General features: G+C 55.0%; 1 protein-coding gene across 3 annotated transcripts in view; it reads left to right on the top strand.

The window, feature by feature from the left end:
• Positions 1–20,529, top strand: part of EPHB2 (EPH receptor B2) — a 213,165-nt gene that overhangs the window by 54,992 nt on the left and 137,644 nt on the right. For all 3 annotated transcript variants that reach the window (XM_061148144.1, XM_061148142.1, XM_061148143.1), the window contains exon 2: positions 20,269–20,333. In XM_061148144.1, the coding sequence (XP_061004127.1) occupies positions 20,277–20,333 (57 nt within the window). In that variant the 5' untranslated portion in view covers positions 20,269–20,276. The remainder of the gene's footprint in view (positions 1–20,268; positions 20,334–20,529) is intronic.

Genomic DNA, 20,529 nt, shown 5'->3' on the forward strand with positions numbered 1-20,529 from the left:
TGGCCACGCGCAGGTCTGTGGACTGATCCAGGCTGGCTGCCTCGATGTCACCTGGAAAGCTTGTTGAAAATGTAGATTCCCAGCTGCCACTTGCCAGCCCCCTCCCAAGACTGTGATTCTTCCCGTCTTGTGGGGGAAGGGAGGCCAGGACGGGTGTTTTTAAAAGGCGCTTGAGTCCATTGTGATGCACAGCCAGCTGCCACCCTGTGCCACCACCAAGCGGTATTAAAAGCATCACAAATTACACGAGGGGAAAAACAAAGAGCTGGAAGAGCAGGCCAGCCTGAACGTCAGCGTCGTCATCATGTAGGGGCGGTGGAGGTGGGGGATGGTGCTTCTTCGGTACTCTGCTTCCTACTTTCCCACACTTTCCAGACTGTCTTTAATGAGCGCGTATTGCTCTTACGGGGGCTTCTCAGGTGGCTCAGTGGTAAAGAATCTGCCTGCCAGTGCAGGAGGTGCATGCGGGAGATGCGGGTTTGGTCCTTGGGTCGGGACGACCCCCTGGAGGAAGAACGGACAAACCACTCCAGCCTTCTTGCCCATGGACAGAGGTGCCTGGCGGGCTACCGTCCCTGGGGTCGCAGAGTTGGGACATGACTGAAGGGACCGAGTGGAAGCACAATGGCATTTATGATGAGGAAAATAAGTAACAGCATCAGGCGAGGAGCAGCTCGGAAAGGCGTGAGAAAGAGACTGTGTGCGCTTACCCAGACCCAGCTCTGTCCCTTCCCTGCCGCGGCACTCTCGGGCCAGGCTCGAGATCTGCTGAGCTTCAGTTTCCTCATCTGTAAAATGGGAGCCTGAAAACCTTAAAGTGTCACAGGAAGCATTAAGTAAGATGATCTTCCCTCCCTCTCCTGCGCTTCTCCCCCCGGGCGTGGTGCCCGTTACCTGGGACGTCTTTTCTGCCAGTGTCCGGTTGGAGCCGCGTCCCCTAGTCTGGGCTGGACCCTCATAGACTGTGGGGCTGGCAGAAACTCTGCGGGGTGGGGTGGGGGGTGGGGTGGCGCAACCACAGCCGATCCAGTTTACAGTTGGGGAAACTGAGGCTCAGAGCCGCCCCTGAGCTTGGCTGCCACGCCAGCTCCCCCACCGTGGGAGAGGCGTACACGTGCTCACTGCACATCTCTCTCCCTATCGGCGCCTCGCTCAGTGTGTGTGAGGGGCAGCAAGTCACCATCTGTGTTTTCCAATAAAAGAAAATGAAAATTGAAGCGCATTAAAAATAGCTCAATTGGGATTCCGAGCGGAGCTCTGAGGCCTGCTGTGGCAGAGACGCCCAGCCTGCCTCCTCCCACCTCCCAGCCTGGCAGCGATACCACCGGGAAGTCATCTGAGGCGAATGTCTCCTGGGAAGGGGCCAGGGTGCAGACAGCATCACCCATAGCTCCAAGGGTCGTCAGGGACCCCCGGTCCTAATGTCCAGGCTCCCAGCCTGCTCGTGTCCAGAGGTCTTGGGGCCTTGTTGGAGGCTGCAGAAGATGAATTTAGAGCCATCAGCTGGGGGCCAAGGCCTCTGCCTCCCAAGGAGGTCGCATCAAGGGACCCCATGTGGCTAAGAGGAGGGTGGACACTGGGGCCTGGAGACCTGGGTTCACCCTGACCCCTGCTACCCCTGCACTGACTTGTCAGGCCTTGAGCAAAACCCAGGAACCACCTTAAGCAAAAACCAGGAACCACCTTAAGCTAAAACCAGGAACCACCTTGAGCAAAAACCTGGAACCTCTAAGGGCTCCTCTCCTCCTCTGCTCAGTGAGGGTCTCAGCAGGCTCAGAGGGTGGCCTGTGCCTGGGCTCCGGAACCCCAGTTACTAGTTGGAGATGAGGCTGATTTAGGCGTGTCCTCCAGGGGATGCATGCAAGACCAGCAAGCTCTTATCTCCGTATGGAGGGGTCTCCATGAATGGCCACTGTTTCCTGGGAAATGGGGTGTGATGGCAAGCTGTCGGAAGCCTGAGAGAGGCCATGCGGATGTCAGAGGGCTTGTTGTGCACTGGCTGCAGCTGCTCACCTCGAGGAAGCCTGGCCTCGGCCCAGGAGCACTGATTCAGTGATTCCCAGAGTGGCTCTTCCTCCTCGGAGAGGTCCAGCCCTCTCCAGGGCACCTGTAACCTCGGCTACTGTGCAGACCTCTGTGAGGCAGACAAGGGGGCTGGATCTTCACCCCCAAGGCCCAGAGGGTCGGGGAGCAGGGGGTCACCCCAGGTCCCCCAGCCTGGCCTGCAGCAGAGGCCCGCTGCCCACCATGGCGGTCAGATTTGCGTGGCCTGGGGGTAGACAGAGCAGTGAGCGGGGGCTGGAGCGGCCTGTGCTGGGCCTGTGTAAGCCGAAGCCAGACCACACCATGCTGCAAGCTTTGGGCAACTTGCTCTGAGCCTCGGTTTTTTCATCTGCAAAATGGGGCTGATAATCGTCCCCCTGCTTTGGGAAGACTGGATCCTGGGCAGTGCCTGGCACATGGTAAGCACTAGCTAGATGGTGGCCCCAAGAGTAGCCCACCCCCAGCTGGTCTCTCATCCATCCAGAACAGAGCCTGTTGCTGGGCCCATGGGTACCCAGTTACATGGGACCAGCACCTTCCCTGCCTGAGTCCCAAGCCTCTCCCAGCTCATGGGTCAGCAGAACTGGAAATGCCAGAGGAGAGGGGTCTCATCGACCACAGCCCTGAACCCCCCGAAACCCCCAACACTCCCCTCTCTCATCACAGGGGCTTCTTCTCAGTGGCAGGGAGTGAGCATGTGGCATTCTTGAGGGTGTGTGTGTTAGTCGTTCAGTCGTGTCTGATTCTGTGACCCCATGGACTATAGCCTGTCAGGCTCCTCTGTCCATGGGGATTCTCCAGGCACGAATACTGGAGTGGGTAGCCTTTCCCTTCTTCAGGGGATCTTCCCAACCCAGGGATCAAACCCGGGTCTCCTGCATTGCAGGCAGATTCTTTACCATCTGAGCCATGGGGGAAGCCCTAACACACACACACATACATACACGCAAGGCGTGCTTGAGGGTGGAGTAATTGCTGGGGTGCAGGGAGTGATCACTTTTTCTCTGTTAAGGAGGGTGTATCAGTTTCTGTTTGCTCTTGTAACAAATAACCACAAACTTCATGGCTTAAAACAGCACAAATATATTGTTTTCTTACAGTCCTGGGGGTCAGAAGTCTGAAATGGATGTCACTGGCTGAAATTAGTGTGCTGGGGCCGGTGCCCTCTCTCTCTCTAGGAGGGAAGGTGTTTCCTTGCCTTTTCCAACTTCCCCTAGCTGACTTCATTCTGTGGCTTGGAGCCCCTCCCTCTGTCTTCAGAGGGCATCGCTGCAACCTCTGCTCCCATCCTCGCATCTCTTCTCTTACTCTGACCCTCCTGCTCCTTAAAAGGATCCTCGTGATTACATTGGGCCCACTTGGATAATCCAGGATGATCTCCCCATCTCAAAAATCCTTAGTTTAATCTCATTTGCAGAGTGTGTTTTGCTATGTAACATTCACAGGTTCTAGGGATTAGGATGTGGACATATTCGAGGGCCATTGGTCTGTCTACCATGGGCGGAAAAACTGCCATCTACCTTAACCTTGACCAGAGGGGCCTGGCTAATGTTGATAATAATAGCATCATACCCTCCATTTATTAAGTGACTGAATGTGTTAGTCGCTCAGCCGTGTCCAACTCTTTGCAACCCTGTGGACCGTAGCCTGCCAGGCTCCTCTGGCCATGGAATTCTCCAGGCAAGAATACTGGGGTGGGTTGTCATTCCCTTCTCCAGGGGATCTTCCTGACCCAGGGATCGAACCCAGGCCTCCTGCATTACAGACAGATTCTTTACCATCTGAGTCATCAGGGAAGCCTATCTAGTGACTGCTTGGTGCCCAATTTGTGTAGGAATTTAAGTTATAAGGACAGTCAGTATTGTACTGAGTACTCTCTTTTGCCAAGCCCAGGCCCTGGGCAGAGCGCTTGGCGCTCTGGGCATGCCCTCATTAACCATCACCACCACTGCAAGGCAGGTGCTAATGTGACTTCCCATTCCCCAGCTCATGGACCTGGGGAGTGTCCCCCCCTTGAGGTCCCAGGGTCAGGAAATGGGGTTCAAATCAAGATGTAACTGCTGAGTCTGTGCTCTCTGCTCCCCAGGATACACCTATGCTGCTTCCCTGGCATTTGGTCCCAACCCCACCTGGGCTCCACCACCAGCCCCCCCGCCCCGCACCCCTCAGGCTCCCACTGTCCCGCCCAGCTCATCCTGCCGCCCAGCGTCTGCACCCCGCTCCGGTGGTGGTGGCTGCAGGAACTGCTTGCTCGGTGTCAGCCTGGTCAGTCTCTGGTTTCCCCGGCAGGGACTGTGGCTGTAGGTGCTCCGTGAGCGAATGTGCTAAAATCAGAGCGGAGGAGGTGGGCAGGGGCGTTGAGGACTGTGCGTGGGAAAGCAGAGTAGGTGCCCTATGCCTGAGTAATTCTGTGTCTGGGTGGGAGGTGGGGTACTGGGAGCCAGACAATCTGGACACCAGTTCTGCCCACACTGCGGAGAGGCCGGTGAACAGCCGGCTCCCAGATCTTCTTTTCTGGGACTTTTCGCCTGTTGCCTTCTGTCCCCGACAAGGCCTTCAGGAGGCACCAGCCCACTGAAAACCCCAGATCCACCCCTGTGAGCACGGTTACTCTCTATTGGGTCCCTTCCCCGGTTCCATCATTCTCCCTCTCAATGAGCTTATGGCGGCCCTTCTCTAGGTCTGAAGACCCCAAACACTGCTGCCTTGCCGTGGGATATTGGACCAATCCCCAGGGTGCCTCAGTCTTCCCATCTCTACATTGGGCTCCATTTTTATGCCCCGGCCCATGGTGTGATCCTTTTGCAGCCCCTGCCCACCGGAGGGGCAGCCCCTCTCAGCAACACCCCCCACACACTCTGGCCTGGACAGCTCCTCGGGCAGGGGCAGAGGGGAGGGAGGCTTGGGAAGGAGGAGACACGTGTCCTCCGTGCTCATTAAGTTCCAGGCTCAGGGAGGATCCCCTGAAAACTCCCTGTTCCCAGCTTGCTCCGTCAGGGTCTTCCTGCATCCCCGGAGAGCTCAGTTGTAACCAGCGGGAAATGGGACAGATAATTGCAACTTTAAATAAGGCCAAGTGAGCGCTCCCTGCCAAGCCCAGCACGGGGGACTTCCTGCCTTCCACGGGAGGCAGCAGGAAGCCCTCGACGATGACGCTGAGGATCCCAGTGCTGCCATTAACTCGCTGGTGACTCCAGGCAAGTCACCGCCCTTCTCGGAGCCTCAGTTTCCTCACCTGTGAAATGGGGGCCAAATAGCATCACCCGTGAAAATGGACTAGCATAGGGCCTGGCATGGGCAGTCGGAGGTGCCCAGCTGGAGGTCAGGCGTAGGGTTATTAATTTTCCCAGCTTAAATACAGCTGCCCATCCTATCCCCCCAGCCCTCCCTTCTCTGGGGGCTCTCCTCAGTCCCTTTGGCCTCTGGGTCATGAAGGGTGATACAAGTTGTGGTACTAACCTCTCCTGGGCTAAGCTGACTGTGCCAGGCCTGTGCCAAGAGCTTTGCATCCCTACCTGCGTGTAAGCCTTGCTTCGTGCTCCCATTCTCTGGATGAGGTCATCGAGGCTGCAGACCTGGAATGGGTCTGGGGAGGAGAGAGACAGGGCCAGCGGGGAAGGGAAGCTATCATCGTGAGGGCACAGGACCACCCACCACACACCTTAACCCCGTCAGAGAAGCATCCTATCCCAGTGTGGCAAGATGCTTGAGGTTCCAGGTCCAATTTCCTAATTAGAGCAGGAATTCTCAAGCCTGCTCCCAGCATCCGCAGCTCCATGGGGCCAACCCAGGCTGTGGCTGCAGCTACACTACAGTGGAATTCCTCGGGAGGAGGAGCCCCAGTGTGGGCCTGGGGAGCTAAGGGCTGATCAGTCAGGGCAAGGAGATGGCCTGCCCATGGCCAGTGGTCCTGTGGTCTTCTCTGGCTCCTAGGTGCCCCAGCTGACTGGCACAGCCCAGCCACTTGAGGAGGCTGCTCCTTGGCTCAGTTCTGAGGCAGGGCCAGCCTGTCATGCTTGTGGTCTCAGCACAGACCACCTGCTCATCATCTGACGTGGTCCCTGCTTATGCCTGGGGAGAGCTGTGACGTCCTGGTCACCGTGGACACCAGGGGCCATCACTTCCACCCAGCAGCCAGCAGGGCGGGACTCCCTGCCTCCATCCAAACACCAGGCTAGGACAGGGCATCAGATACACTCTGGAGAATTGTTGCTCAGAAAAGGGACGTCTAACCCAAGATGGGAAAGTGGAGAGGTGTGGGTCAGGGAAGGCTTCTTAGAAAAAGAGACCCCTGAGCTAAGTCTTTGAGGGTAAAGAGGACTTTTCCAGGTGAGGAAGGTGAGCATCCTGGGTAGGGGAAGAGGCTTGGGCAGGAGCCGCAAGGAGGTGTAGAATGTTGTCGGAACTCTTCTTTCCTGCCCTGGGTTTCGCTTCTGCGGCTCTGCCTGCCTGCCATGGCCCTGTCTTTTCAGAGAAGGTGTTGCAGACAGGGGTATAACCAAGAGCAAAGGCTTGTGAAGAAGGTGTGGACTCTGATAGTTAGCAGACTGGCCTGGGGTGGAGGGAGGTGCCGTCAGCATCAGAGGCCAGGGCAGCCCACAGAAGGCCTTCCAGGTCAGGCCAGTCTGGATCGTCCCCCCAGGACAGGAGATGGAAGAAGCCTCTGTCTAGCCCGTCGGCACCTGGAGGCCTGTAAAACCACAGGTTATCTGCCCTCCCAGGACTGTGGCTGATGCCCTGTTGGAAGCCTTCCGTGACTTCATGGAATGTTCTCTTGCACAGACGAGAAGTCTCCTCTGCTGTCCCTGGTACCCTCCCCCACACTGGAAACCCAGAAAAGCCCCCTGCAGTTGACGTGACTGTCACAGCCCACCTCCTGGAGCTGGCAGTGCCCTCCTTCTGAAGATCCTCAGGCTGCAAAGGACCCCAGCCTGTGGTGGGAAGAGCTCAAGTCTGTAGCCTTGTCCCCTGCCCCTCCCTGGGGACAACCTCCCACCTCCAGATCAGACCATGCCTGCGCCCTGCTTCCATGCTGCCATGGAAGCCCCCCTACCCCAATCCCAACTCCTTCCCAACCCCACCGCCTGCTTCAGTCCTCACCTGAGACTCTGGACTCCTGAAAGCCTTCTCCAGATTGTGGAAGGAGTTGGGGTCACGCAGCCCAGAAAACAAACTCTGCCTTCCCCACCAACTTGCAGGGCCAGTTGGGCCCACTAACTTGTCCTCTTGTGTGTGCGTGTGTGTGTGTGTGTGCTCAGCCGTGTCCAACTTTTTGGGACCCCATGGACTATAGCCCCAGGCTCCTCTGTCCATGGGATCCTCCAGGCCAGAATACTGGAGTGGGTTGCCGTTTCCTTCTCCAGACTTCTCCTCACTGAGCCTCCGTTTACTAATCTGTAAAATGGAGACACTGTATGCCCCTTGAAGGATTTGGGGAGGCTCAGATGTGCTCCTGGATGTCCCTTGCATAGTTTAGTGCCTAGCATATCATAGGTGCTCAGTAAATGGTCTCCATGGTGACGGAGATGCTGGTGGTAGGGGTCTGTTCCCTCACCTCCTGAATAACCTCTTTCCTGACTCAAAGAGCCTCTTCCTCCATGTCTTCTCCACCTTATTTCAAGTCCTATCCCTTATCAGGCCTGTCCACTGTCAAGAACCTTCCATGCCGTCATGTCACGAGCCCCATTAGTGGAAAGCTCTTGGGCCCGCCCGGCTGTCTGTCAGAGGTCACCCCTCAGGGTGCTGGGGATGGTGGGGAATGAACAGTGTGATGAGGGTGATGAGCACGTGGAGGCTCCAGTCATGGGGATGGTGATGGGGTATATGGGCACAGGAGAAAACACCCCAGCAGAGCTGCATCTGCTTAACTGCCCAAGATGCCAGATGCGCTTGGCAAGTGGGCCCAGGGCGATGGAGGGAACAGGCGGAGTCTCGCTGAGCAGAGATGGTGCCTCAGGGGTTCTGTCGCTGCACGGCAGAACCAGGAGGGCCACAGAGGCAGAGCTGGAGGCGGGTATTAGCACTGAGGGGGATGCAGACTTTCTGTAAAAACAGCTCTTCTTGAGACAGAAGCTGCTTTCAGAATGAGTGGGGGCTTTGGGGCCATCACTCCGGGAGTGGAATCTTTGCTCTGCTCCAACCAGCTTAACTGCGCCACCTGGGCAGCCCTCTGCACCTCTCTGATCCCTCGGCTGCGATGTCCACGCCTATAAAGCGGATCAGTCACACCAGAGAATGCAGTGATAACTGAAGCAGGCCGCGCGCCTACGACGACGGTTCCCTTCTGCCCTCGGGCTGGCCTGGGCCGACCGGCCTAACATTCAAGGCTCTTTGTGGTGTCCATCGTTCTCTTTCTCCCAAGACTTCCTCTTTCCTCGAGCCGCTCCCTGCAGGAGCTGTACTTATCCTCTCGTCCTGGCCCTTGCCCAGATTGTTCCTCCTGCCTGGAACACCCCACTTATCCTGCTCTCAGTTCTCCCTTTCTTTCCTTCCAGGCTGGCTTGCCTCCCACTCAGTACCTTGGGGTTCAGGCCGGATGTCCCACATTTGAGACATCTCCATCGACTCCCCAGGCAGAATTGGGATCTCCCCTCTACTCAGCGATTTTGTCTTTACGCTGTGGCTCTCCTTCCAGACTGGGCTTCCCTGGTGGCTCAGTCGGTAAAGAATCTGCCTGCAATGCAGGGGACCAGGGTTCAATCCTTGAGTCAGGAAGATCCCCTAGAGAAGGAAATGGCAGCCCACTCCAGTATTCTTGCCTAGAGAATCCCATGGACAGAGGAGCCTAGCAGGCTACGGGCCATGGGGTCGCAACAGTCGGACATGACTTAGCGACGAAACCACCACCACCTCCTTCCAGACTGTGCAACAGGGGGTCACGGTTGGCGATGAGGCTGCCTCTGGGCTCAAGTCCTCATTCATTGGCTCCTCTTTGAGGGTGGGAGAGGCCTCAGCCATATCCATGCATGATAGGATGAGGGAAGACCAAAGGGGACCCCAGTGAAATAGGCTGTCTAGAGCCAGAGGGGAATCAGATTCAGAGGCAACAGGGCAGAACTCAGGATGCAGCCAAAGGGTTAGGGTTAGGGGGGATGAATAAGTGAATAGATCGGCATGCAAATAGGTGAGTAGGGAGGTGAGTGAGTGGGTGGGTAGATGGCAGGATATTTTATGGATAATTATGAGGACTGGGTGGTTGGAAAGAGATGGATGAGTGGGTGTGTGGGGTCAATGGGTGAATGAGTGAGCAGGAGAATTCCATGTGACTAAATGCCTGACATCTTGCCCAGAAGCAGAGGGGTGTTCTGGATTCTGGGATTTGAGTTAATTGTCCTTCAGTGGAAGAAACCGGTGCCAATTAGGCAAATAGATCTAGTCCCAGCAGGTCTTGCAGCAGGCTTCCTAATTGACTCCAACCTGACAGACCCCAGCTTGGACTTACACTGGCCTGTGTCTTATTGATTTGTAATTTACACTCTGCACACATCCAAAAGGATTTGAGGTGACTTGCAATACTAAACCTGCATGCAACGAGATAGTTTGAAATGAAGTGAGAAAGTGGGAGGCCACAGAGCGGAGTGGTTATAAAAGTGTCCCTGGTTCAGCCCCTGGGTCTGCTGCTTGTTAGCTGTGTGATGTTGGGCAGGTGGTTTAACCTCTCTGAAGCTCATTTCCCCCCATCTATGGGAAGAAAAGGAGGAAGAATTGAAAGAAAAAGTTGGTTTAATGGGGACAATGTATGCCTGATGATTGGATACTGAAGTGGGAAGCTTGATATGTGGGTGAGTGGATGAATAGGTGGTGGGTCATAAGGGTGAGTGGAATGGTAGACAGATGGATGGGATAAGTGAGAGGGTGGATGGATGGATGATGGGTGGATGGGTAAATGGGGACAATAGTAATTCTACCTGATAGGGTGTTGTGAGCATCAAAGGAGTGATAGCACAGAAGTGGGACTAAGTAAGTGCTTTGAATTATATAGTGTGTGCTAAGTCGCTTCACTCATGTCCAACTCTCTGTGATGCTATGGACCGTAGCCTGCCAGGCTCCTCTGTCCGTGAGATTCTCCAGGCAAGAATACTGGAGTGGGTTGCCATTTCCTTCTCCAGAGAATCTTCCCAATCCAGGGGTCGAACCCTTGTTTCTTATGTCTCCTGCATTGGCAGGCCGATTCTTTACCACTGGTGAAAGTGAAGTCACTCAGTCCTGTCCGACTCTTTGCGATCCCATGGACTGTAGCCTACCAGGCTCCTCTGTTCATGGAATTTTCCAGGCAAGAGTACTGGAGCAGGTTGCCATTTCCTTCTCCAGGGTACCCCCTAGGAACTCCATATACTGTATAATTCAGGGAAGCCTGAATTACATAGTATATGGATCCATTTTGATAACAGTAACCGCCCTTTCTTGGAGGGAAAGTCCGGGCACCCAGGTAGTGTAGGTGGGGAAGGGCATTTGACGTCGGCTGGAGGTCGGGCCAAAGTGCGGGTTTGATGGCTTTAACAGACGCTGAGGGCTATCACAGTGATCCAGGCCTAGTCCTGCCCACAAGGTGCTCACAACCCAGTTGGGCCGATGAGTAAAAGTCTCAGGGCAGGGTTACAAGGGTGACAATGAGAGGTACGCACAGGGCTGTGGAAGCCCCAGTGCCGGGATCCTCGAGAAAGGCTTCCAGGAGGGGGTGACATAGCCGCGTTGGGTCTTAGCTGCAGCGTGTGGATCTTCGTCGCGTCGTGTGGGGTCTTTTGTGATGCTCAGGCGTCAGTAGTTGCAGCACATGAGCTAGTTGCTCAGCAACATGTGAGATCTTACTTCTCCGAGCAGGGATCGAAACTGCGCCCCTTGTATTGCTAAGTGGATTCTCAACCACTGACCCACCAGGCAGATCCCTTGATGTGGAGCTTGAAGGATGCGTATGAGCGTCCTGGGCAGGTCAACAGGACGAGGAACGTTGCAGGGAGAAGGAACGCCCTGAGTGCCGAACTGCGGAGTGGGAGCCCTGTGCAGGGGGCTGAAGGGAGATGAAAAAATGTTTAACAACCACTCAGATGGGGTGCTGACTGTAAACACCTGGGGTGCCTGAGCTCCTGCTTCCCTTAATCCAGCCCGAGACGGGTCCCAGAAGTCAATGCCTTCCTAAGTGTGCTTCCTCTTCTTTAAAATGGTTATCATGGGAACTTCCCGGGTGGACCAGTGGTTAAGAGTCCGTGCTTCCACTTCAGGGGACACAGGTTTGATCCCCGGTCAAGGAACTAAGATCCTGCATGCCTCATGGTGTAGCCAAAAAGGGAGGGGGGGGAAGGTTGTGACTAATGTTCCCAACTAATCAACCACTGTCAGGGTCTCACCGGATAAAGCCAAAACGTGCTCAGCACAGACCTGGCACATAGTAGGTGCTCAGTAATGCCAGTTGCCATCACTATGTATATATTTTTAATCTTTTTACTTTATATTGGCCTATAGCCGATGATGTGAAAGTTTCAGGTGGACCGCAAAGGGAACCAGCCATACCTATTCATGTGTCCATGCTCCCCCAAACTCCCGTCCCATCCAGGCTACCACACAACATTGAGCAGGGTCCCCTGTGCCATACAGAAGGGCCTTGTCGGTTATCCGCCTCAAACATGTCAGCGCCACCGCAATATTTTCATTAACTGCTGAATAGGTGGGAAGGGCCTGTGGGTTTATTTAAGTAAAAAGGCTTTAAAAATTCAAAAACACTGGACGAATGCTGGCTGTGAGAGGCAGCCTGGTGTTGTCGGGAGAGTCAAGGGCGATAGACTTGAGTTCAGTTGCTGATTGCTGTGTGACTTGGGCCGAGTCGCCTCACCTCTCAGATCTTCATTTTTCTTCTGTTATAAAATGGATCCAGTAAGAGTACCAGGCATCCCTCCGGGTTGTCAGGAAGACTGACAGGGCTCTTATGCGTGCGGGGCTGTTCCCATCCCTGCCTCCCTTCTTCCCCTTCCCCAGCAGCCCTGGTGTTCATTTACCGCCCACCCCACCCCCAGCAACCCCTTCCCAGACCCCCATCCATCATCCTGTCCTTTGCGGAGGTTAAGTGGGTCCCCAAGCAGCGAATCCAAACTCTCCCGAAGCCCCAGCCGCACAATGCGGCCCGCTGTTAGTGAGCACCCCGGCTGGCCCGGAGGATTGGGTTTCAGCCGGGCGGCCGGCGCTGGCGGATGCCCAGGCCAGTGGCGGGCAGGCAGGGGGACGGAACGGAGGAGCCCGGCGTCGCGGGGACTCCTCCGCCCAGGGCCTGAGAAAACAAGAACAGGCTCCAGGCAGGCAACCGAGGCAGAGGAGGGCCTCTGATGGCAGGAGGACAAGAAAGGGTATGTTCTGGGAGAGCCGGCGGGCAGAAGGATTTTACATTAGCTGAGTCCTCTTTCCGTGAGCCTGAGGGCGGAGCGGGGGTGGGGGGCCGCGCTGGAAAAACATCACGCTGCCTCTTGGCACGTTGCAGCCTGTAAGATCCACAGCCTGCCCACAGCTGGCCCAGGGCTGCCTTGCTGGCATCGCCGCCTTCGACTTGGTTGCTTTGGACCAGTGACCCCAAGATGCCCTCAGCTGATGCTTCTCGCCTGGTTTTCAGAGGAGAGGGAGGCCACAGGAAACCCGGGGCTGATAGTTCAAATCCAGTGTTGCTGCTGTGGGGTTGTGTGACTTTGGGCAGGTCTCTGAGCCTTTCTGAACTCAGGTTCCTCATCTGTGCGATGAGGGGAACAGTGCCAGCCTTGCAGGATGTGTGGAGTGACGGCTCGAGGCCTGGCACCAAGAGCATGGTACCTGAATGCTCTGATTTTTTTCCCCTCCCGTTTGCGAATCAGCGTGACCTGGTGCCTTCTGGGCTCAGACCAAACACGTCCCATCTGGCCTTGCCTCTTAGCGGCCACGTGGCCTCTGGGGAGTCCTTCAGCTCCCCGAGCTTTGGCTTCGCCATCACTTGCTCTGAAGCGTCAGTGAGACGATGTCAGTGAAGCCTGTACTGCGTCCTCCACGAGGGTCAGTGATTTTCGCTGTTGCTTTCATAGGGCCCATCCTGTGCATGTGATAAAGACCCTTTGCACCCAGTGCCTCCTTGGATCCTCTCAGCAGCCCTGGGAGATACATAAAATGAGAATATTATGATCCCCATTTTATAGATGTAGAGACTAAGGCTCAGAGAGGTACAGTGAACTTTTCCAAATCACCCAGCTTATCCGTGGCCTTGAACTTTATCTCCTGATCCTGACTATTGCCTCCTCTTGGAATCCTAACACGGACCATAGGAAGACTGCTTCAACCCCCAGCAATCGCTAGCCCGGGTCTGGCCTCCACGCTGTGGCTAGCATCTGACCAGGCCATGGTGAGGTAGATAGGCCTGTGTTCAAGTCACCTTAGCCCAGTTAGCCCCAGCAGGGAGCAGCTGGAGCTGCTGGGACAGGTTTGGAGTGGCATCTGCAGCTCGGGTCACGTGCCAGGCTGTTTGGTTACCTGGGCTGAGGGCTGCTGACCAATCTGGAGTAAAGACCCCAGGGAATAACCTGCAAGATATCTGTCCATCTTCAGAACAGATCGTGTTCTCATGTCGATGTTCTTAAGATAGACCATATCACTACCCTCCTCAGGAAACCTCTATAGCTCCCCATTGCCCCATTTTGGATCTTCAAGACAAGATCCAAACTCCTTAGCCCCACACTTGAGGCCCTAAGGTCTGCCCCATCCTGAGGTGACAGATTTCATCCACAAAGCATCTTGCTCCCTCCCCATGGGACAGACACACATGCCAGCCCAATGCACTGGCGAAGAACACGGGCTTTGGCAAGAGGCAGACAGAGCTCCAACACTGCCTGGCCATGCAAACCTCGAACAATCTCTCCTAACTTCAGCTTTCGCATCTGTAAAGAGAGGTTCAGTAAAGTACTTACTTTATAAACAGTTATGATGAAATGAGATAATGAATGCTAAACCTTTAGCCCAGAGCCCACCACCGAGACCCTCAGGTTTTACTGTTGCCCAGACTCAAGTTTCACACCTCTGAGCCTTTGATCCTGCTATGCCCTTTATATGGCATGCCCTTCCCCTCTCCTCCCAGCCCAAATGCCACCTCTTCTGAGACGCCTTTGCTAATTCCCCGGTCAAGGCTAATCCTTTCTTCCTCTGGGTTTCCTGGTTCGCAGCCCATCTCAGCTGTTTCACTCTGCCTCTCTCTGTAGAGAGTTTGCATCTTGGGCACTAGTCGGGAAGCTCCTTGAGGGAAGGACTTATTAATCTGTCTTTACATCCCCAGTGTTCAGCACAGGGCCTGACACGCAAGAGGTAGAGGCAAGTAGATCTTTCTCAGACCGGGAGAATTCAGGCACAGCTGCCAGAAACTCAAGCTCCCTTGAGTTAAGCTTTGGAAGAGAAGTTAGCCAGGCTCCAAAGCTGGAAGGACATTTCAAGCAGAAAAAATGGGAACATTCAAGTCACCAAGGCCCAAGGAAACATAGGGCCTTCTGCACGCAGAAGGGAACTCAGGATGGCTGGTCACGGCTGGAAGGTAATTAAGCTGGCCTGGCTGACAGGGGCCTTGAACGGGTTGTTGAGGAGCTAGGACTTGACCTCGCTGGCAGTGGGAGTTCTGAAGGGCATTCAGTTCAGTTAAGACATGACCAGACATGGGCTTTAGAAATCTCACCTGTGTGTAAATCAAATGCATCTACTGCGTACCAGAATCATTTCTCAGTGCTAAAGTCACAGCAGTGACGGAGGCAGACACAGAGCTCTCCCAGAGTGAGGGCCTTCAGTTCAGTTCAGTCACTCAGTCGTGTCCAGCCCTTTGCGACCCCATGGACTGCCTTGGAGACTGCAGATCAACAGGACTCACCTATGTGATGTCACTTAATTCTCACATGACCCATTATACAGATGGGGAAACTGAGGTCCAGAGAGGAGCACAGGCTTGCCTACAGTCACTCCCTGAAGAGTGCTAGAGCCCAGGTTCTAGCCTGGACTGTCTGTGCACCAGCCCCCTGCTGCCCTCTCCTTTCTTTCCCCTCCTGTCCTTACACCGGCCCGTAAACAAAAAGAGCATAGTGTGTGAGTGTGTGTGTGTGTTTTAAGGCTATAGCTACAGCCTCCTGAAAATAACACAGATGAAGAATGAGACAGATGATGGTTCAAATCCCAGCCCTGCCTCTGAAGGCTTGTGCAGGCTGCTTCGCCTCTCTGATGTCAGTTTCCACATCTGTAAAGTGGGGCTCATGTACCCCACAGGTTGCCAGAGGCCTGAGGCCATGCGTAGAGCACCCAACTCCATGCCTCGCACACAGTAGGCACTTAATAAATGCTTCTCCTCGAGTCTTTGGAACTCTCACCTACTGTCACTTGTGCAGACGGCGTCTGTGGCCCTAGAGAAGTCTGATCCAAGAAGGGGTCAGATGGAGCTGACCGGGGGCTGGGTCGGGGAGCAGAGGGTGACACCCCCCCACCCTGCTCCAGCCTGAAAACAGGGCCCCGCACAGCCACTCTCCCGTCAGCCCAACGCTAACGACTTCAGCGTGTCTCCTTTTTAGCGCAAATATTCCTGAAATGTGCACTTCTCATTCACACATAGCCGGAGGGGTCTTCGGGCCTCCCCAGCCTGTGCGATCGGGGCCTCCTGATTGCTTTCTTGTGTGCGGTCTCCAGGAAGCGGGGGGCGGGGTGTGGGAGCAGCGGGGTGAGGGCCAGAGCCACTCCCAGGGTCCAGACCCTGTTTTACCCATCAAGTAAGGCACTCCAGGCTGGTGGCTGGGTGCTGAAAATCTTGTCCACGTACTCTCAGTTTCCCCATCTTTCCACTGGGATTTTTTTTTTTTTTTAAACAGTCATTTCAAACATCCAGGGGTTGGGATCTGGGCATTTCCAGGGCTAACTGGAAGGTTGGGAGGGCCCAGAGGCGAGTGAAAGGGCAGTATTAGGCAGGGCAGGGGTGGGTGGTACCAGGAGGGGCTGGGAAAGATGTGGGCAGATAGGTGTGGTCCAGCAAGGGGGCCTCGGACAGTCACTGACCTTTACTGGGCAGCCCCTGCTCCCACTCCCCAGCTCAGCCTGGCACGCTTTCCCACTTAGCCTCTCATGACTCTCTCCTAACTCATCCTTCACGCCCTTTATCTGTGTCACTTCCTCCAGGAAGCCGCCGCTGGATGGTTTGTTTTCTTCCTCTCCTGCTGTACCCAGCTGCCATCACATACCAAACCTCACGCACATTCCTGTTAGGGTTTTGTTGTGTCATGTGGTGATTAATTATCTGTGTACGGTGAAAGTGGCTTCCCCTGCACGTGGGATTGTCATTGTCACAGTGGGGGGGAGTGGGGGGGGTGGAGTGGGGAGCACATTTCAAGCAACTGAGAGGCAGCTTGGTGGAGTCTAGTGGTCCCCGAAGTGTGGGGAGTGAGATGATATTAGGTAGGTTGCAGACAAACTTTTTTAATGGTAATTGTCTTATGTTTGTTTTCCTTCCTTTTATGGCCAGCGATATTGGTTTCCCATTTGTAATAATGATAACTTTTTCCTCTTTAAAATGCACTTAAGGGAAAAAAAAAAAGAGTCGGAAGAAATTTTGTAATTATATAATAGTACAGGCTGTAGGTGGAAACAGCCAAAGTCATGGATTTGTCCTGAAGGAGCAGAACGTTAGCATGTTCAAGCCCTACAGTTTTAGGGGAGGGAAGGGGAATTCAGCCTTTGACTGAAGACCTACTAAGTGCAAAGCCTTCTGCTGGGTCTTGGGGTAAGTAAATTACAGATGGGGTGGAAGGGGAAGAGATCAGGAGAAATAGTGTGCAAGAGAGAGTACCAAACAGTCTGTGTAGCTGGAACACAGCTTGTAAACGGAATAGTTATGAGACCTTGGGCAAGTCCCTAAGCCTTTGTAGACCTCAGTTTTCCCATATGTGAAATGGGACAGTATCGGTTATCTCTTGGCATCACTGTGAGAATGTTGGTGAGGGTTTCTGGCTCCTAATAGACAGGATCTCTGGTCTCAGTGAACATGAGTTCTCTCCCTCTGTAGATTTTTGAGAACAGAGGGGCAAGGTCTGGGGTGTTATGGGGAGGAGGAAAGTGCTAGTGATGGAAATAGGGCATGGCTTTCTGAACCCACCCAGGTTCTCAGGGAAACTGAGCTTGAACTTCAGTGCATGGTTAAGAGGAGCAAAGAGGAAACCAGGGCATTCCAGGAAAGCGGCATCAGACGGACCAGGAGGGGCTCCCTGGAGGCCTCAGCCCTCGAACAAGAGGCTGATGTCCATCAGATGTTGGCAGGCGTGGTCTGGGGTGTGGGGGGAGCTGCTTGGACTCGCCTTCACTTGCAGGGGCCACCTGACGAGCCCAAAGGAAACGATGTGTGTACGCCAGCACAGGGTCAGCCAAAACGCACCATGCTGGATCTGAAAAGAGAATAGCTGCCACTTACTGATGATCTGCTTGGGCTGGGCTGCAAGCTCAGAACCCTCCCGGCTCACTTAGCTCTCCTGTTCACCTCCACAAGGAATTATGGCCTTTGTCTAGATGAGGAGACTGAAGCTTAGAAAGGTTGAAAGTTCAAGGTGGCAGAAAAGGTATTGGAATTGAAGTCTGACCTCCCAATCCCAGTCCATCTGCTCTGCTTACCTGCCTTTTTTGCAGAGAGTGGAGGGAGATGTGGATGCAGAAAGGCAAAAGGCCAAGGGGAAGTTGTGGGGAAAGCACCCTGGGGTTCCCTCCTGCTGTGACTCTAACGGGTAACAGCCTTCCCAGAGACAGCCTTCCAGGCAGAGCCCAGGACCGGCTTGGCGAGAAAGGAGCGTAGGGGCCGCCTTCTGCGTCCTCCCCAGCGGACCTGCAGGCTGGCCCCTCCTCTTAGCCCCTTCCAGTCAAGCAGCCATTGACTTCCTGTCCTCTGAGATCCTCCGCTTGCTGGTTCCAATTGTGGTGGGAGGCAGAGAAGAACAGTGTGACCCCCAAACCTGAGCTTCCTGGGAGCCCAGAGTTTGAAGACCAGCTTTTAGCGTGTGACTTTTGGCCAGTCCTTCGCACTTCCCTGGGCCCGAGTTTCCACCTGGGCGTGGAGGACGTCCATTCACAGTCCCTCCTCTGGGCTGTGGAATCCTCTAGCGCTTGGCCCCTGGGTCAGCCCAAGAATCCAGCCAAGGGGTGGGGCCACCTGCTTGGCGGGTTTGCCTCCCCCCGCCCCCGCCCCGACCCCTCTCTGGTCCCAAGCACAGTCTCCCCTCTCCCTTGTTGCGCGCAGCTCCCAGCAGCTGTTCCTCGGGCCCAGGCAGAGAGCCCGGCTTGGCGCGTCTCTGGCTGAGGCCGATGAGAGAAAACAGGTTAAAAGTTCAGCCCTTGTTCTCTCCAGGAAGAAAAATCTGTAGCATTCGGAGTGTGAAAAGGAACCCTTTTTTCAGCTCCAAAGCAGCACAATAGAACTTCCCTCCAATTTGCCATCAAAAGGACGCCCTTGGCACTGGACTCCACCGTCCCTGGCACCCTCCTCCCCCCGCCTCTCCAGCCCCCAGTGCAGAGGGACACAGTGACCGCAAACACGAGCCACAGGCGGTCATGGGGACACTGCCGCATCCTCTCTTGTCAGCCCATGGGTCTGCCTGAGGTCACCTCTGGCTCAACGCTTGCTTCTTTCCCACCCTCCCATCCGTACCGCCCCTGCCTGGTTCAAGACCTTGTTCCTCCCATTTCGACCTTGACAGCGACCTGGACGCTTCCCCCTGCCCCCACTCTCCTTGCCCTAGTTCATTCCACCCAGGCCATCAAATGAAGTGTCTAGAAGTTTACAGGGTGGGAGGCAGGAGACCCTCACCTCCCACTCTGCCACCAACTCCTGGGTGATCTTTAGGAAGCCTCTTCCCCTCTCTGTGCCTCAGTTGCCCTATTTCCAAAATGGGACTGTTGGACTAGACCAGAGATAGGATCTCAGGTGGTGGGTGGTGGTTTCCTGGAGCACTGCGGTGAGAAGCCCTGCGTGGTCGCAGAGTGTGGGCATTGATTAGTGATGTCTGTGCTGGGCACAGGATGGGAGCTTCACAGCAAGCATTGCCTCTCACTCACTCTCGCTCACCTGGCGGGGGGAGGGGTGGAAGTTCCAGCTGTGATCCCCTAGGTCTATCCACCTGCCCTCTGACAACTCTTTGTATTCACACCCCATCTCCGCCACCAGGCTGTGAACTGCTCCCTTAGAAGGGCTTTGCTAGTCACCCTCAGGGTAGCCGGTACAGTGCTTGGGTACATAATGTATCAGGATGTATTTGTGGATTGAATGCCTGAGCAATTTAAATCTACTCACTGCATCACAGTTCAGTTCAAAAAGCATTTTGAATCCCCTGTGGCAGGAAACAGGGGAAAGGGGAGGGGTGCTGAGCCCGATCTGGGAGTGAATGGAGATCTTTCTGGCCCTGTGGGTCTCCTTTGTCACTGACTATACGGTTCCTCCCCTCCAGCTAGAATAACGGGAACCAAGTAGGGCTCAGCTGGTTCAGAAGCTGATCTGAGTTTTCTGAACCCCCAGAGGGCAGGTGATGGGCTGGCCCCATGGACACGGTGTTCACCCCTACCACCCCTCCATCCCCAGGGCCCTGTCCTTGGGACAGAGTTGGCTGAGCCTGGGGGAGGGGGCCCAGGGATGAGGACACGATGGAAAACTCCCACTTCCTGGAGAAAGGGGAAAGGTATCCCTGATGGGAGGCGTGGGGCAGATGGCAAAATGGGGATGACTGAGGCAGCTTGGCTGGGGCCCAAGGGTGGCCTCTGTAAGGCCAGCGTTCCAGTTGGTGAGAATTTGATGCATGCGGAAAAGTAAATAGGACCCTCATTTTGAAGGAAAATTTGAAATTTCTTGAGGACTCTCTGAAGCCCATCCAGGAGACCCCAGGTTAAGACCCTTCCCCAGTAAAGGAGCAAAGCAGGGGTGGTAATATCTAGGTTGGAGGGATGTGGTTGGCTGAGAGGGTGGGGCATGACCAGGTGTTTAAGGGCTGGAGTTGGATTTAAGGGGTGGAGTCTAGAAGAAGAGACTCAGATGATTGGCTGGAGTGTGGGAGTGGGAGGGATCATGGAGTGAGAGGCAGGACCTGAAGGGAGGGTAGTCTACAGGGTCAGACCCAGTGATTGTTTGGAGTAAGGGAAATAGGCGGCTGCTCTGTACAGACGGCCCTCAAGAGGGAGGTTCTTGGTGATTGACCTTACTTCACAGACAGCTCAGCAGTGACTCTGCTCTCTCCACAGAAACGCTGATGGACTCAACCACGGCGACGGCGGAGCTGGGCTGGATTGTGCATCCTCCGTCGGGGGTAAGTCGGTGGTCCTCAAACCCGGCCTAGTCTGCAGGATGCCTCTGGTTCTGCTGCAGAGCCTGAATGCCTTACCCTACCCCATTCAAGCCCCGTCCACTCCTTCAGATCCCAGGACCTGGGCTCTCATTGCCCCACCCTACTGGTCCCCTACCATTGATAGAGTACCAGTTACCGTGACAACAGGCTGGATGCT

The sequence above is a fragment of the Dama dama genome, chromosome 8, assembly GCF_033118175.1.
Source record: "Dama dama isolate Ldn47 chromosome 8, ASM3311817v1, whole genome shotgun sequence".
Classification (NCBI taxonomy): domain Eukaryota; kingdom Metazoa; phylum Chordata; class Mammalia; order Artiodactyla; family Cervidae; genus Dama; species Dama dama.